Source organism: Mytilinidion resinicola, assembly GCF_010093595.1.
Source record: "Mytilinidion resinicola strain CBS 304.34 unplaced genomic scaffold BDZ99scaffold_15, whole genome shotgun sequence".
Taxonomy (NCBI): domain Eukaryota; kingdom Fungi; phylum Ascomycota; class Dothideomycetes; order Mytilinidiales; family Mytilinidiaceae; genus Mytilinidion; species Mytilinidion resinicola.
The window spans coordinates 589,743-605,549 of NW_022985451.1; the positions used below are offsets into that span (position 1 = coordinate 589,743).

A 15,807-nucleotide genomic window follows, 5' to 3' on the forward strand; every position below is an offset into this window, starting at 1 on the left:
AGTTAGATATGATAGTATCACTTTTCATCAGTACGCCGGCAATTTGCTGCTCTGCATACAGTGCCAAGACATCAGTTTGTTTAGACTGGAAAACGGAGAGCGCTCTAATGAGCTCAGTTTATGGTGGCTCGACCATCAACATAGCTGCCTCGTCTGCTGTTGATAGCAGCCAAGGCTGTTTCATGAAGCCACCCAATTTCAGCCGCGGACTTCGAGCTCGAATCACTGACGGTGGACGTGAAAGAATGCAGGACTTCCGGAGCTCAGAAGTCTACGATCTTTCCACTTTTCAAACTCATCTGGGATCCAGAGCGTGGGCACTACAAGAGAAAATGCTCCCGCCTCGAACGACACACTTCGGCGATCGAGGTGCCTTCCAGGAATGCAGGACGAACGTTGCCTCAGAGTACTTGCCAGATGGTTTTCCAAAACAGCTCGTCTCCCCACTTGTGCGTCGAAAGGGGAAATTCGAATGGCTGTGGCATCAGCTTGTACCGCTTTACTCTGCAGCAAATCTGACGTTTGGAAAAGATAAACTACCGGCGCTGTCCGGAGTTGCAAGGCTTGGGTTCAATGAAACGGGTGATCAGTACCTTGCCGGGATGTGGAGGCGTCAAATTGAGGAACAGCTATGCTGGCGCCGGTGGAGACCCAAAACCACTTTGAAGCGACCGCCTTGGCGAGCACCGTCGTGGTCTTGGGCCTCTATCGATGGAAGAGTGTCGTGGAGATCGGTGGAGCAAAGCAGCAGCCTAGAGAACGCGTACGCTCATGCCTTGGATGCTAGCACGACCCTATATGGTCACGATCCGTTCGGCCAAGTCTCTAGTGGAGTGGTCTGTCTTGCATGCTCTATTGTAGCCACCGGCTTTTTGGTTTCCTCAAAGACACCCAATAATTCGGAAGGGGAGGCCGGCGCTATTGTTGTGCTACGCACCGGCAATGAAGAGCAAGAGTTTCCCATCCAGAAGGATTGTTTAGACGACTTCGACGAGGAGAACAAGGTCCCAGTTCATCTTGTTCCTATTTTGGGTGGCACAACTGGCATGGGAACGTACCCAGAAGTCGGAGAAGTAATTGATGAGCTTGTGATTCAGGGTGTTGTGCTTCGAGGTACAAGCGTCACAAAAGGCGAGTTTTCTAGGATCGGATCGTTCAACTTCTACAAAGACAAAATGAGCGGCATAGCTCCCGAAGAAGGGGATGTCGAGTTTTACGAGCCTTTTCTGAAGGTGTTGAAAGAACACGGCACAGCGGCAGCTGAGGCTGCATGTGCTGAGATCATATCGAACTCCGAACATCCCCAGGAACGATACGTTATCATCATCGTATAAGAAAGAGGCTGGAAAGGGAAAAGAAGCAAAATAGTACGTATGATACAGATTAGGTGCGATATTTAAACTCGCACTATCGCACGAATGTTCATCGCTCCTATGTCTAAGATTTTGTATATGTACAAGAAGACGCTTACTATGGTAACGTTTGCTAAAGTACACGATTCAAGACAGTACTCCGAATACCTACAAATCGTCAACAAGTGGGCTAAAGCCCTGCGCAGTCCCGATCTTATCCTCAAATCGGAACCGCAGCCGCTCTACAGCAGCACGATCCAGCATAAAATCCCTGAAAGCAGTGACGTTGGTGCCGGGCATATCGAAAATAGTAGGGTAACCGCTGGGTCCAGGAAGGTCGCGGCGCACGCTCCAGCCTGAAGCTTTCTGATATTCGTCGCTCAGCACGAAGTTGGTCAGCAGCTTCGCGCCTTCAGGGTGTGGCGCGTCGGCGAAGATAGCACCAGTCTGTGGCCAGCTGACGAATTGGCCCTTAGTGGGGAATGATATGTTGAGGCTTCCAGAGGAGGCAAGGCCGATTTCGGAGGTGAAGGTTGCGCCGTAAACGTTGTTCAAGCTGGGGGAGAGGAGTGTAGAAGGCGTGGCAGTTCCACGGACCCAGTGAGGGTTTTGTGCTATCAGGTCGTCGAACCATTCCCAGCCATACTGCTTGATGCTATGGACTATGGTCAGCATATAGCGACAACCGAGCGGTCGAAGGTTTAGTACTCACATCAGGTCAAATTGGAATGCAACGGCGTCGTCATCGTTGGGGTATGTGAGCGCTAGCTTATCCTTGAACGCAGGCTTGAGATAGTCTGTATACTCTTTCGGCGCGCTCGCTGCGTCGATTTTATCCGTATTCCAGATGTTGGACCAGAAGAGGATAAACACGCCATAGTATGCGCCATCACTGTCCTTGAACTCATCAAATATGTTCTTGAACTCTAGAGGCTGGTAGTTCAGCAGCGCATTTTGGCTCTTCCATCTAGGGAAATCGTGAAGAGATTGAAGGAAAGTGGCGTCAACGTAAAGATTCTTTGCGGCGAGCTGCTCATCGATCCTACCATCGTGGTACTTGGATAAGTCTACCGTGAGGTTCAAGGTAATGTCCGGGAAGCGGGCTTCGAATGCGTCTTTCAGCTTGTTTTGTTGATCCTTTTCATCTCCACCCGCCCATAGGGTTACGACGCCGCCTTCTGCCTTCGCAGCTTCGTAGATCTGATCTAGAGATCTGGTTTCAACCTCGCGATGGCAGTAGCCCCCGGATACCACCAAGGCGCCAATGAGAAAGGCTAGCGTAGAAAGAGAATGCATGAATGAAAGATATGGTGAAGGCCAGGTAATAGGATTTATCTACCTAATGTGGTGGAGGATTATGGAGTTTATATGAGGAATATAGCAAGTCCACCAAGCCATCCCATGAACACCCAACACAGAGACTCGAGTCGAGTATGATCTTACAAATGCCGATTGTCAATACTTTGAAGCTGTCTGTGCGAGTGCGGGTCGATTCCGCAGCATACAAATGATCTCTGCCAAGACGAAGGAGTCGTGCTTACGAAGTATTGGAAACTAAAGTGGATCTTGCCAAAACGCTAAGGCCATCCGAATTACCGAACAGTACTCACATCAAGAGCTGCCTCACCAGAACTTATGTTTCCCATTGACGCTGACGAATAGTGTTATACTTTTTACATGAAACGTCTCGTTGCGAGATCGCCGTTGGTGACGCCGAATGGGTACAGGCCGCTTTCTAGTGTGGACTTGCAGGGATTGACCGTCCGAGATTTGGACATAAAAGGGAGACTTCCAGGACTCGAAAAAGTCGCTATGGAAAAGCAAAAGCAAATCCGCATACAGGTAACACAGAGTCGCAATGCTCGTGGGCGGGTGCTTGGTAGATTTTACTGTCGGATGTTCAGAATATTTCATATTAAATACCCGTGTACTTTGAGAAGGTCAACTACTACAAACTTTTTTTTCGAGTTGGCTCGTGCTACCTGTAGGTGAATCGGGAGGGGTGCTACTACGCTATTTGGTTTGCTAGATGTTGATTTGTTGCCGATTGTGCCTGCGCTCACCACGACTGAGACAGGCAGACTTGACGAGGAACCTGACTTAAGAAGGATCGGTTGCGACAGATGAGAGCAATGAAGATATGGACGCTATACCCGGAAATTCTTACAAAGGACCCTGCATAATTATATCATTAGAGTTATCGCTTGTCTCGCCCGTCGCGTTTTCTGATATATCCTGATCCTATGCCAGTGCTGCGCTTGCTGCCGCTGCCGCTGCTTGACACCTTTTTGTTGCCATATACAAAGCCGTTTGCAGCCGAGCTGGGGCAGCCTTGCAGATTGGACATGTGGCTGGGCTCATGGGAGGAGGCTTTGCTTTTGCGGCTGAGGCGGGTTGAGCAAAGCGTCTGGAGTGGTAGCCGCTTGTGTTGCTGGTGCTGGCGCGGCGGCGGCCGCCGCCCTGCACGTGTTCTCACATTGGTGTCGTAGTAGGTTACGTTCAAGGACTTCTTGCTTACATGGGACATGCAATTGGGTGCCATCGTAGTGGAGGTTGCGCATCTGCAGTCAACTCGGATGGAGACTGGGCGTCTTTCAGTGCTGCTGCCGCAGCAGCAGCAGCCTGGCACATTTTCGTCCTGTAGTGCTGGGCCAGCAAACATCGTTTTGATACTGTTATTCCGCAGATCGTACACGTGGCGGGGAGCCTTGATGGCGCTCTGGGGTTTCTCTTGGTCTGCTGAGAGGGCAAGGAAACTGTAGTTGGCTCGGATGGTAGGATCCCTATAGTCGGATGGCAGGGCGATCCTCGTTGCTTGCCATTGTAATACATCTCTTTCCACGTTGATGCTTCTTCAAACATTGTGTAGCGACTTCCAGCCCGCAGATTAAACATTCAACTATAGGATATAGCATGTCTATAGTTAGTGTAGTAATGTCCATACTTGGCAGTGTGGCTTGGAGGTAGAACGTTAGGACTAGTATTGCTGCTCTCTCGCTGTTGCAGTATCCCCGCGAAAAAGAATTTGTCGAGGGCTGTGTCATCGCCGCCTGGGTCAGGCTGTAACATCTGTATCTAGCGCTCTCCAACAAAAAACTGCAGGGTTGAATGGCAGCAGCGCACATGCTCCGTTGAGTTGCAGGGGTAAGGCGGTTGGAAGCTTCTTCTCGTTTCGCAACCTGTATACCATGTGCCACCTTATGTGTCTCAGCATAATATAGGATTTCGAGAGACTCGAGATAGGGCGGCCTTTGGGGGTAGCTTGGAGGTGTTGAGAACACTAAGCGTATGATTGTTAGCAGGAGCTTCCGGGTATAGGGAAGATACGTCCTATTGCTGGCATCAGGTATATCTAACAGTAACTGCGAATGAACATGTACTAAGTTGCCGGGTAGTGCTGATTTAGTAATATAATATGGGCTGTGGTTGTCCATCTCAATATCAGTGGGGTATATCGATTGGGGAGGCGCAGGAGTGGAGAGCGAGCTGGCCGGCGATGAGGTCCTTGAGCTGGCTAGTGATGAGCCGCTTGAGCTGGCTCATAGCATCAATGAATTAGGCTTAGGAGTTGGCGTAATGAATTTCGACGTGAGTTGAAGCGCCTTTAGGTTGCTGAGTGGAGCAGATATGAGAGACTGCAGTGGTGAGGTGTGCGACGAGGGGTGAGGTGTGCGGCAAGGGAGCCTAATGAGACGAATGGAATGATAGCAATGAAGACTCATGGCAGTAAAGAAAATCTGGTGCTAAGGCTTCAGAGCGGAGCTATTTCTATGCTAAATTAAAGGGAGCCCTTGGTATGTACATGAGCAAGACATCAAATACAATCTGTTCGTGGCATCAAAGAGAGCGGCTGAGATAGCCAGGATGATCTTGGCTACGCCGTGAGATTCTAGAGAAAAAGGTTATATAAATCAAAGAGGGGAAGGATCTATAATCTTGAAGCAAGGAAATTCAGATGATTCAAAGATGTATCTTCATGATTTTGATCCTACCGATAGACATACTTTCCTCCCCAATCTTGAGTGTCACGATCGTCACACTCGTGGAGATGTAGTAAAGTTTAGAGCACCGGCTTTCGAATCGTGCTAGAGCACATGCTTGAGTGAATTTCCTCGCTATGAAGGGTGCAATGTTGAATGATGGTCGCGGTGCTTCTGCTTGGAGTTCTACCGGCGCTCAAGTTTCGCCGAGCTCCGAACTCGATCATATCGAGCCCTGTCTTACGGTGCCCGTCGGCTTCCGTAATGTCTGCCTCTCGGGAAGATGAAACGTTTCGAAACCCACGGCTGGTAATGATTCATAGATCTACAGTACTAGATACAGGTTTTGAATCACATCCCGAAGAGTCGGAACTCCGGGAGCACCGAGTCGGAAAGCCTCCACGTCATGTCACAAGCGTCAGAGCCATTTGTTTCATGAACTTCAATCATTCTGTTTAGAGCAGGCTACATAACACAAGCGTGCTCACATAGCGCTCCGCCACCTCGTCTGCATAGTAACTCGGAACCAACATACACCGTCAGATAGGTGTGTAATCAGTAGCTTCATCAAGGAGTGAACAGGAGCCAAACAGCTCCCCAAAACCGGCTCCACGGAGAAACCTCGATATTGTACCTCCAAACTCCGCCTGCCCCCGAGCCGGACCAAAGGAAAAATGGGAGTATCAAAAGTGAGTGTGACGAAATCAAAGGGGGTGTATGTAATATAAGTATGCACAAGAAAGTTCTGCTGGCGTATTGGGCAAAATCTGGGCCGAATATCTGCCAGTCCATCCAAGGATCCAGTCCTGTCGAGAGTTTGCATCGTGCTTTAGATCCAGGCCGTTGGCGCAGCAAGGTATCGGGTTTCAAACAAGCTGTTGAAGAGCGGTTGAATCTCGCTGAAGTAGTCTGTAGCGCGGAATTTGGCGAGGCCGAGTTTGGCTATGACGGCCATGTCTTCCTCCATTTCCGCGTCCCGGACGACGCCGCCGAATTCTTCGGCGACTTCGTTGAGTTGCTCCAGCTCCTTTCCGAACGGGTGTTCATCAGGAGTGTTCTTGAACATGTCTAGTGACGTCCGTTGTTCGCACGATGATCGAGTAGAGTCCCTGGTGTGGATGCTGCTCGGTGGCTTCATGTTTTGCAACGAACGCTTGTTTGCAATACGCTCGTGGGCACGCTTGCTGTGAGAGAGTGCCCGCTGCGGGATCGCTGGGCTTGACAGAGTTGCAGCAACAGCAGGCATGGAGTCCATGGATTCGGTCTTGCGAATCACCTTGCTAGAGGATATGGACTCGCGTGTAGCGTTTGCTGGCGGAAAGTAACATGACAGGTGGTTTGGCTCCGGTGAAGTTGGCGACGAGCCCACGGAAGACGCATCGGTGAGTGTTTCGCGGGAATGATTCGACGAAGAACGAGATCTAGTTGTAGACGTAGTGTGATCAGAGTCGTCGCCGGACAAGTTTGTTGACGTTGAACCGTTCGAGGCATGTCGCATGGTCGCGATATCCGGCGCATTGTAGGATAGCATGTTCGTCGTTGAGATTAAAGCGACTGGCATCGAGATCTTTTTCCTGTCGATGTGTTGGCCAGGGTTTCTTGCGCTCGCTGAACGAGTCGGCGCTGCCTGAGAAGCATCTGTGCGTCGCATGCGCTTTGTCATAGCACGGGCGAGAGACATGGTGACGTTGCTCGAAAGCCGTGAGTTTATTTGGTTAGAGAGCTGTGGAATATCCGGGAGAAAGGGCCGGCGAGGAGAAGGATCGTGTTCTGCCGAGCGAAAGGAATGCGGGGACGGTGAAGTCAGTCACGGGTAAATTGGCGAAGAGCGGACAAGGTCGATTGGAGCGCAACACCGGACGTAGTGACTCCCTTGTCTTCGTGGGCGTTGTTTGCGCAAGGACGAGGGCGACTTGATCAAGACGGATTTGACCCGGTGCGATGTCGGTGTGACTGTATGTATGCTGGCGACGCGCTGCGTGATACCGTGCGGGTGTGGATGATGCTTCGGAGAGCGATCTGATGACGATGTAACCCCGAAAGGTCTGTATGATGGAAACGGCTGACTAGCAGCGGCGAAAAGAGTGAAAGAGTGAATGTAGCCAGCTATCGTAAGGAGCGAACAGCCGCAAGGGAGTGTGATACAGCAGAAGAGATGAAGAGCGTGGGAGAGAGACTTTGAAGGGGGAAAACTCAGCCGGGACAAGAGCACAAAGCGGGCCAGGTCCAGCTCAAAGCGCCCTCCAGTCCGCCTCCCACGCTACGAGCACACCCAATCATTCCCCTGCAGCTCGAAGCCGAGCCTACCAGCGCACGCCAACACGTTACAGAACAGCCCGGGGGGGCCCTGCTGTCTCCAGCAAACACTGCGCTGTTTCGACTTGAGCGAAACAGCCTATTCACGGCCTCCATCACCAGTCGACGCGCCATGCTGCAAAGCCTCAGTTCCGCCCTCAGCACGTGGAAGATCCTGTGTTGGGATAGAATAGGAGAGGGCCGGCGTGGGCGACGGGACCATGGCTGAAGGCCACCGGACAGTTGCCACTCCATGAACACCCGTACCTAGACCTTAATTCATGGACGGCACTTCGTCCACCCTCCCTCGCTGCGTCACCAGCACCTCAGACCGATTTGGCTCTAATGTGTTGCTCACGACTCGTGGATTGGCTGGTCTGACTCTCACGGCATGCTGGGTGCTGGACGAGACTCCCTATCACCTTTTCTCGGCACGATGGGCTGTTTCGAAACGCTCTGCGGCAGTCCCTACTTTTAGCCGCCGTGCTACCGAACACGCGTCGAAGCAGCCCCAGAAATCGAAACAGCGTCGAAGCCTATCTTGAGAACTGCCGTCTGCCGTCTGACGTCTGACCTACCAGCCCATGCCATCTGCATGCGTTCTGCAACTTAAGCGCCTCTTGACTTCGCTTCTTGGGAAGATGGTTAGTTGCGTTCATGCGGGAAAGCTTCTATGCGCACAAGCGCAGCAGCGTCAGCGGCAATAGTGGCGAAGCTGGTGATAGGTTACGATTCATCAGTATCCAACTCCATCATTCACCGGCGGAGCAAGACAAATAGCCGACAGTCTGGGTCCAAGTTGTCCATGAGGTTCAGCATGCGGCTCGATGTTCTGCTTTAATTTTGGTCGCTATTCGCAACGGCGAGGGTATTGTAGCCTACTGATACAAAGAAGTGAGACCTAGTCGACTGAAAGACAACGCCTGCTCTTTGACAACGAGCTTGCGAGTCTCGACGAACTTATTCTTCCATTGACTCCCATCCCTCTGCTCCTGCTTCCTCCCCACTAGCCTCTTCTTCGTCTTCACCCTCTTCCGAATCCGAATCAGTATCCTCTTCCTGAAGTCCAACCAGCCGCTCCTTCACTTCTCCGTTTGCCGGAGCGATTTTTGTCGCGAATGCAGCACGGACAGCCGCGTTGGTCGAAGTGTCCCAAATTTGCACTGAGCCTTTACTTCCAGCCACAGCAAGCCTGAAACCTACCTCCTTGTCGGGTCCAAAAGTCGTCGAGAAGACTTTACCAACGTCCAAGTTGCGTGAAACCACCATAGATGGTCCACTGGCTTGAATATTCCATAGCTTGACTGTCTTGTCGGTTGATCCAGTAGCCAAGAAACCCGGTATGATCGGGTTGATATCAAATGATGATATTGATTCGTCGTGTGCCTGCAATGTCCAGATTGGTTTGCTTTTAGATGGCTGTGTTGGAGCTAGCCGGGCGTCGTGGTAGTGTATAACGCCGTTTTCAGTGGAAACCTTGATGCTTGTCAGCATGATTAGATCAAAGAGAGGAAGTAGCTTTCATACATAGAAGAAGTTCGGATCATGCGGATCCCACCTCACGGTCTCAACATCGCTTTCGACCCCCCATCGTGGTGCTTTTGCGTCTGGAGCTCGCATATCCGCTGCCACTACCGTCCTGTCGTAACTGCCACTCAGTAGGACCGTAGACTCTTTCGGATGCCATGCTAACGAGCAGACCTTGTCAGTGTGATATGAGTATGACTTTGCGCACTTCGCAGTGTTGAGATCCCACAGCTTCACCGTCTTATCTGCTGACGCTGAAGCTAGCAGATTGCGATGGTGTCGGTTTGCAGCTAGTGACAGCACAGCGTCTACGTGGTAGTCATCGTTCACCTTCTTCGACTTCTTCTTCCGCTTCTTTTTTGGGTTGTCAGCCTTGTTCCCGTCCTGAGCGCCTTGTCCAAGAACAGCATTGGGGTACATGCAATCGACTGTGTCAAGATCCCATAGCTCGATGTCTGGATCCATGGTGCCGATAGCAACGGTATTGCCCTGACCATTTTTGCTGCCATCCGGCTTGCCGACTGGTATATTCACCCATTCTACAGCTAGCGGGATTGCTGGGAGCATTATGTCGTGGTGAACGTATAGATTATCTGCCTCGTCCTCATACACGTAGACCTCCAGATGAGCCACCTCATCTTCTATCCTCGCGGCTAGAACCAGGTTATCCGTCGCAAGGATTTGTAAGTCTTCTCGGTCGTCATCTTCATCATCATCTTGGCCTGGCATTGTGATGTATGGGTCTTCCTCATTTGATTCGTGGTACACCAAGGATTTGAGATTTCCGGCATTGCCAAACATAGCCATTGTGTCCATGCCGTCTTCTTGATCCTTGTGGTCATCATCGTCGTAGTGCTCGAGGTCGTACTCCTTGAGGTCGTCATCTGCCTCCCTGCGGTGATATAATTAGAAAGGCCGATTTAGATTTTGTAATAGGAACATACTCGTGCGACTTAGGTTCTTTCTTTGCACCTGAAGACTTTGAGGGCTTAGAACTTGTGTCATCTTTTTCCGTGGCCTCGTTCCCAGCTTTTTGGGCTTCTTCGAGGTCCTCTTTTGCGTCTTCTATCTGCAGTTCGGCAAGCTTTGCTATGCGCTCGTATTCTTCTTCGTCGAATACATATTTGTTCGGAAAGGGCGCCGCAAATCCACGAGGCACCCAAGTCGTAGCTGTTATCATAGACATGGTGAAAGGTGTCCTCCAGTGTGGAGGGGGTGCGCTGCGATGTCGAAATGTCCCGCCAAAAAATAATTTGAGGCGCGCTTTTGGCCCCACAATTCCATTTGCTTGGCAAAGATCGAGGCAACTTCACCGCCGCATAAACCTCAACATCACCACTTTCTACATACATACCCCACTGGAGCCATCATGGGTCGCGAGGATAGCCCAAAGAGGCGACGACTCGACTCTGACCATTTCTCAGTGCGCCCGCGACCATGGACCTCGAAGACCGACAAATATCGAAACTCCGCCGCATCCTCACGCGCGCAAACCCCAAGGATATCCAGCAGCGCTTCTACGCCTCACCAGAAAACCTTTGAAGGCAGTGAACCGATGATAGATGAAGAGGATACTGCAGCTTTGGATCGGGACTGGTATGGAGGGGAAGAGAACGGACATACCTTCGGAGACGATACCCATAATCCTTTCGGAGCTGCCGACAACACATGGCTGGAGCAGCAGCGGGAGGCCGCCATGGCCGACAAGAAAAAAAATCACCGGATGACCGCCCGGTCGGTACAGAAGCAGAAAGATGTAGATGCGTGGGAGACTAATCGCATGCTTACGTCTGGAGTTGCCCAACGCCGAGACTTTGACGCCGACTTCGATGATGATGAAGAGGCTACCCGTGTTCATCTCTTAGTACATGATCTCAAACCACCCTTTTTGGATGGACGGAAAGTCTTCACAAAGCAGCTGGACCCAATTTCTGCGGTGAGAGATCCGCAGAGTGATATGGCCGTTTTCAGCCGCAAGGGTAGCAAGGTCGTCAAGGAAAAGAGGCAGCAAAAGGAACGGCAGAAGCAAGCCCAAGAAGCTACCAATGTGGCCGGTACTGCTTTGGGAAATGTTATGGGTATCAAAGATGATGAGGGCGACAGTGCGGCGCCTATACCAGGGGAAAATGAGAAGAATGGGGGCAGCAAATTCGCGTCGCATTTGAAGCAGAATGAAGGCCAGAGCAATTTCAGCAGAAGTAAAACCCTTCGAGAACAACGCGAATATCTTCCAGCCTTTGCGGTTCGAGAAGAGCTCCTCCGAGTTATCCGAGACAACCAAGTCATCATTGTAGTAGGCCAGACTGGGTCCGGGAAAACAACTCAACTCACACAATTTCTTTACGAAGATGGATACGCCAAATTTGGGATGATTGGGTGCACTCAGCCTCGCCGTGTTGCTGCGATGAGCGTTGCTAAGCGTGTTAGCGAAGAGATGGAAGTTAGATTGGGCGGCCTCGTTGGGTACGCTATTCGATTTGAGGACTGCACTAGCAAAGACACTGCCATCAAGTATATGACAGATGGTGTCCTTCTCCGAGAATCGCTGGTGGAGGCCGATTTAGACAAATACTCGTGCATCATCATGGACGAAGCTCACGAGAGAGCCTTGAACACCGACGTTTTAATGGGCCTGATCAAGAAAGTTCTTGCTCGCCGGAGAGATCTTAAGCTCATTGTTACATCTGCGACTATGAACGCCGAAAGGTTTTCGAAATTCTACGGAGGAGCACCCGAATTCTTTATCCCCGGACGAACGTTTCCCGTCGATATACAATTCTCACGTTCACCGTGCGAGGACTATGTTGACAGCGCCGTAAAGCAGGTACTTGCGATCCACGTATCGCAAGGTGCTGGGGACATTCTTGTATTCATGACCGGTCAAGAAGATATCGAGATTACATGCGAGCTGGTCGCGGAGCGATTGAAGCTCCTGAACGATCCACCAAAGCTCAGTATCCTTCCGATATATAGCCAAATGCCGGCGGATTTGCAAGCGAAGATTTTCGAACGTGCGGCTCCCGGCGTTCGAAAAGTCATCGTAGCCACCAATATCGCCGAGACGAGCTTGACGGTTGATGGAATCATGTACGTTGTGGATGCCGGCTTCTCAAAGCTCAAAGTCTATAATCCTCGCATGGGAATGGACACTCTACAGATCACCCCAATATCACAGGCAAACGCTTCCCAAAGAGCTGGACGTGCTGGTAGAACAGGACCTGGAAAGTGCTTTCATTTGTATACTGAAAGGGCTTTCCGAGACGAGTTCTATATTCAGACAATACCCGAGATTCAAAGGACCAACCTCGCCAATACTGTCCTCCTTCTCAAGTCACTCGGGGTGAAGGACCTGCTTGACTTCGACTTCATGGATCCCCCACCGCAAGACACGATCACAACTTCGCTGTTTGATTTATGGGCCCTCGGCGCTCTCGACAATATAGGCGATCTCACGCCTCTGGGAAAGACCATGACCGCATTCCCCATGGATCCCTCATTAGCCAAACTCATCATCACTTCTGAGGATTACGGATGCAGTGAGGAAATGCTTACCATAGTATCGATGCTGTCGGTGCCTAGTGTCTTCTATCGTCCAAAAGAACGACAAGAGGAGTCTGATGCGGCGCGGGAAAAATTCTTCGTCCCAGAATCAGATCATCTGACCCTTCTGCATGTGTACACACAATGGAAGATCAACGGTTATTCCGACGGCTGGTGCATCAAGCATTTTCTCCATCCGAAAGCTCTGCGCCGAGCGAAAGAGATTCGAGACCAACTCCAGGATATCATGAAGATGCATAAGATGCAGTTTACAAGCTGCGGCACAGACTGGGATGTCATTCGAAAATGCATTTGCTCAGGGTATTACCACCAGGCCGCAAAGGTGAAGGGCATTGGTGAATACATCAATTTACGCACGAGTGTAACGATACAGTTACACCCTACTAGCGCCCTATATGGGCTCGGCTACCTACCCGACTACGTGATATATCACGAGCTCATCCTGACCTCCAAAGAGTACATGTCCTGCGTCACATCAGTTGACCCGCACTGGCTAGCAGACTTGGGCGCTGTCTTCTACTCTGTCAAGGAGAAGGGCTATTCGGCTCGTGATAAGAGGGTCACAGAGATAGAATTCAATCGCAAGGCCGAGTTAGAGGCCCAGTTTGCCGAGGACAAGGAACGAGAGGCTCAGCGGCTTGCAAAGGAGGATATGGGGCCAGCTGTGAAGAGGCCGGTGACGTCTGCTGTACGAAGGATCACAACGCAGGGCACTGTGAAGCGGCCAATGACTCCGAGGATGGGTCGTGGTTTTTGAGTAGTTTATAGGAGATCATCCACCTTCGAATAATACTCAATTAAATAGGGTATCGCATGATAACTGAGATGATGAAAGCTTATGGTGAATCGATCCAACTGAACTCTAATGCTTTAGATGTCTTACAGCGCTTTTGAGGGCGGATAAAGGCACAAGCTACCCAAATTGGCTGGATCCTGGTCAAGGGTTTTCAATTCATTCCTGCATGAAAGTGATCCTGATCTACAAACGCCCATAATCTACCACCGCGCAATGGATGTGGCACCTAGCCAAAACGTGAAATTATACCATGATGAAATTTATTTTTTAAGTTCGTGAGCAGGTAGCTTACACGTGACTTCGGCTTCTTGACGTACGGCGGCCAGCGCTTCACCTCTTCAAAGACGCCCCACGCAACACAGTACCATCTCTATCCACCTCCAGCCGCTACGAATCTCTAAACTGGCTACTGAGAAAGCTCTATGATCAGCCCATCGTAAAGGTTTACTAGCACATTGTTTTGTCGCCTAGGGCAATGACGCGGGCGATAGCCAACCCTCCTATGCAAGATCCACATATCCTCGAAGACTACTAAGTATCCTAACTACGGCACCTCCGAGTCCTCCGAATCCTCCGAGACCTGCTCGAAAAGATGCGAAATATGCACTGGGTACGTGCTTGGATAGGGGGCCTATCGCAAGGTCGTCACAATGTCGAGTCTGGGGAAATACATGGCTGTGTAGTGGGAAGACTCTACTGCGTTTATGGGATAGGACGGAAATCGATGATGTGATAAAGCTGGTTCTTGCGGGAATTGAGCACATAAGAATGGCAGTGGGCATACGGAGAACCAACGGATCTCGAGACTTGCATGACGGACACCGCAGCTTTGTTCCCAAGCTGCAGGACCTGGCCGTCGACCTATGGCATCCTTTATGCTGTCCGAGACCCTAAGCATATAGATTTGCTTGTTAGATACTGCTAACAAAGGCAGTGCAGAGGGCTGATATGCGCGCTTTCGCGAATCAAAAAGTAAGGCTCATAATTGCGCATTTAGTCCCTGAAGGTTGTTCTGGCTTTTCAAAATCTGGGAACTTGCCCTCTCCATCTGTCATGGGCGTCTTTTCAGGATAGTGTTACTTCTTCCCATATGTAGGTACATACCACTTCTGGGTGTATCTCTTCCATTTTCAACCAATGTTTGCCTCCTAGTCTCCCTCTCATATTCTGTCTCTCAAAAAGTAAAACCATCACAAGTATCTGCCGGATTTCTCAGGTTGTCGCTATTGTTGATATGCCCGTCGTCAATCAGAGCGATGCCATTTCTTATTTGATGAACGCTCAGACTTTGTTACAAGGACCAACCGTGTCTCCATAAAACTCTCGGTTGGCATCGCATTCATCTAACAAGCGTTGCACGTTGCGATGCCCTGTGATCCCATATCTACTCTGCCCAAAAAGCCAGACACGGCCACGGGCAGACCAGCCCCGCCTCCTAACGCGTATACGATCGGGTTTGGATTCGGTGCTTTCGTATGCCCATTGTGGCCACGAAAAGGGCGTGGTAAGTGTGAGTTTCCTGTACTCAAAAAGATGCCAGACAAAGCTAACCATCTCTCAGGGCAGACACCGGCGCCTTGCACTCATCTCCGCTACCGTTCGAACATTTGACGCGACGACGTGGAACACTTGTGCAAGAGCGCGATGTCTCCCCGCTTTGACATGACGACATCGATGGACTGCCCATTATCGTCCTCTTCATTCTATGAATGCTTTTGCGCTACGGAGGAGGCAGTCTGCATTTCCAAAGGCTAGAGACGCAAATCAATCCGCCAGCCCAAGATCAGCAAGCGCCTCGCAATCCCTAGGACAAGCCACTGCCTCCTCAGGCGACCTTTAACGGGACCTTTCTGTTACACCCCGCACCTAAGCTGCTCCGGAGCGCTGCCAGCTGCAGACCGATCAGCGCGTCGAGTCCGCATTGCCTATCGGCATGCTCTCACTGGCCAGATGCCCTGGAGCGTGAAGTGGCAGTTCACGGATACATGCGACTTTCTAAGGTATTAGGGGTATCTACTCTCTCTAGGCTTGTGTACACTTGCCTATCACTGCTTGATGCCCTCCAGTACATCACTAAAGACTGTAAAGCAACAGTTTTGGCAATCTCAATAGTTGTCCAGACCACATCGGATGGTGATGGACTGCGGCTTCATGCTCAACGGAGCCTGCCAGTAGCCATTGTATATCCGACCATGTCGAAATACGGAGGATGAGTCGTTACTCTATTCTCTCTGGGCTGTCGTCTGCAAGATCATTCACCTTTGAGCGGTCGGGTGTCGGCTTCCGCGTTCGGCCG

General features: G+C 50.8%; 7 protein-coding genes across 7 annotated transcripts; 3 read left to right on the plus strand and 4 right to left on the minus strand.

The window, feature by feature from the left end:
• Positions 1–8: 8 nt before the first annotated feature.
• BDZ99DRAFT_537712 (uncharacterized protein) lies at positions 9–1,334 on the plus strand (the record flags this gene model as incomplete). The annotated part of the gene is made up of 1 exon (XM_033726623.1): positions 9–1,334. The coding sequence occupies one exon, from the start codon at positions 9–11 to the stop codon at positions 1,332–1,334; it is 1,326 nt and encodes a 441-aa protein (XP_033573782.1).
• A 93-nt stretch (positions 1,335–1,427) lies between these two features.
• BDZ99DRAFT_448375 (periplasmic binding protein-like II) lies at positions 1,428–2,648 on the minus strand (the record flags this gene model as incomplete). Its single annotated transcript, XM_033718063.1, has 2 exons — positions 1,428–2,007; positions 2,065–2,648. The coding sequence occupies 2 exons, from the start codon at positions 2,646–2,648 to the stop codon at positions 1,521–1,523; spliced, it is 1,071 nt and encodes a 356-aa protein (XP_033573783.1). The 3' UTR covers positions 1,428–1,520.
• Positions 2,649–3,593: 945 nt separating this feature from the next.
• On the minus strand, positions 3,594–4,421 carry BDZ99DRAFT_479210 (uncharacterized protein; the record flags this gene model as incomplete). The annotated part of the gene is made up of 3 exons (XM_033722219.1): positions 3,594–3,812; positions 3,871–4,204; positions 4,297–4,421. 3 exons carry the CDS (start codon positions 4,419–4,421, stop codon positions 3,594–3,596), a joined length of 678 nt encoding a protein of 225 aa, XP_033573784.1.
• Positions 4,422–5,350: 929 nt separating this feature from the next.
• On the plus strand, positions 5,351–6,053 carry BDZ99DRAFT_86128 (uncharacterized protein). The gene is made up of 2 exons (XM_033728974.1): positions 5,351–5,906; positions 6,023–6,053. Exon 1 carries the CDS (start codon positions 5,489–5,491, stop codon positions 5,789–5,791), a length of 303 nt encoding a protein of 100 aa, XP_033573785.1. The 5' UTR covers positions 5,351–5,488; the 3' UTR covers positions 5,792–5,906; positions 6,023–6,053.
• On the minus strand, positions 5,977–7,205 carry BDZ99DRAFT_86095 (uncharacterized protein). Its single transcript, XM_033728973.1, has one exon. The coding sequence runs from the start codon at positions 7,011–7,013 to the stop codon at positions 6,162–6,164; it is 852 nt and encodes a 283-aa protein (XP_033573786.1). The 5' UTR covers positions 7,014–7,205; the 3' UTR covers positions 5,977–6,161.
• A 1,227-nt stretch (positions 7,206–8,432) lies between these two features.
• On the minus strand, positions 8,433–10,364 carry BDZ99DRAFT_500874 (WD40 repeat-like protein). The gene is made up of 3 exons (XM_033723756.1): positions 10,099–10,364; positions 9,155–10,046; positions 8,433–9,103 (listed from the first exon to the last, which is right to left on the minus strand). The coding sequence occupies exons 1-3, from the start codon at positions 10,338–10,340 to the stop codon at positions 8,588–8,590; spliced, it is 1,650 nt and encodes a 549-aa protein (XP_033573787.1). The 5' UTR covers positions 10,341–10,364; the 3' UTR covers positions 8,433–8,587.
• Positions 10,365–11,846: 1,482 nt separating this feature from the next.
• On the plus strand, positions 11,847–15,319 carry BDZ99DRAFT_489974 (P-loop containing nucleoside triphosphate hydrolase protein; the record flags this gene model as incomplete). The annotated part of the gene is made up of 2 exons (XM_033723025.1): positions 11,847–13,318; positions 15,262–15,319. The coding sequence occupies 2 exons, from the start codon at positions 11,847–11,849 to the stop codon at positions 15,317–15,319; spliced, it is 1,530 nt and encodes a 509-aa protein (XP_033573788.1).
• Positions 15,320–15,807: the final 488 nt, after the last annotated feature.

Excerpts from the sequence above, each read along its gene's own strand:
- BDZ99DRAFT_500874 (XM_033723756.1), bottom strand. The coding sequence starts at position 10,340 with ATGTCTATGATAACAGCTACGACTTGGGTGCCTCGTGGATTTGCGGCG. Across the intron at positions 10,047-10,098 it reads AAAGAACCTAAGTCGCACGA|GGAGGCAGATGACGACCTCA; the intron begins GTATGTTCCTAT and ends ATATCACCGCAG. Across the intron at positions 9,104-9,154 it reads ATGATCCGAACTTCTTCTAT|GTTTCCACTGAAAACGGCGT; the intron begins GTATGAAAGCTA and ends ACAAGCATCAAG.
- BDZ99DRAFT_86128 (XM_033728974.1), top strand. The coding sequence starts at position 5,489 with ATGATGGTCGCGGTGCTTCTGCTTGGAGTTCTACCGGCGCTCAAGTTT.
- BDZ99DRAFT_86095 (XM_033728973.1), bottom strand. The coding sequence starts at position 7,013 with ATGTCTCTCGCCCGTGCTATGACAAAGCGCATGCGACGCACAGATGCT.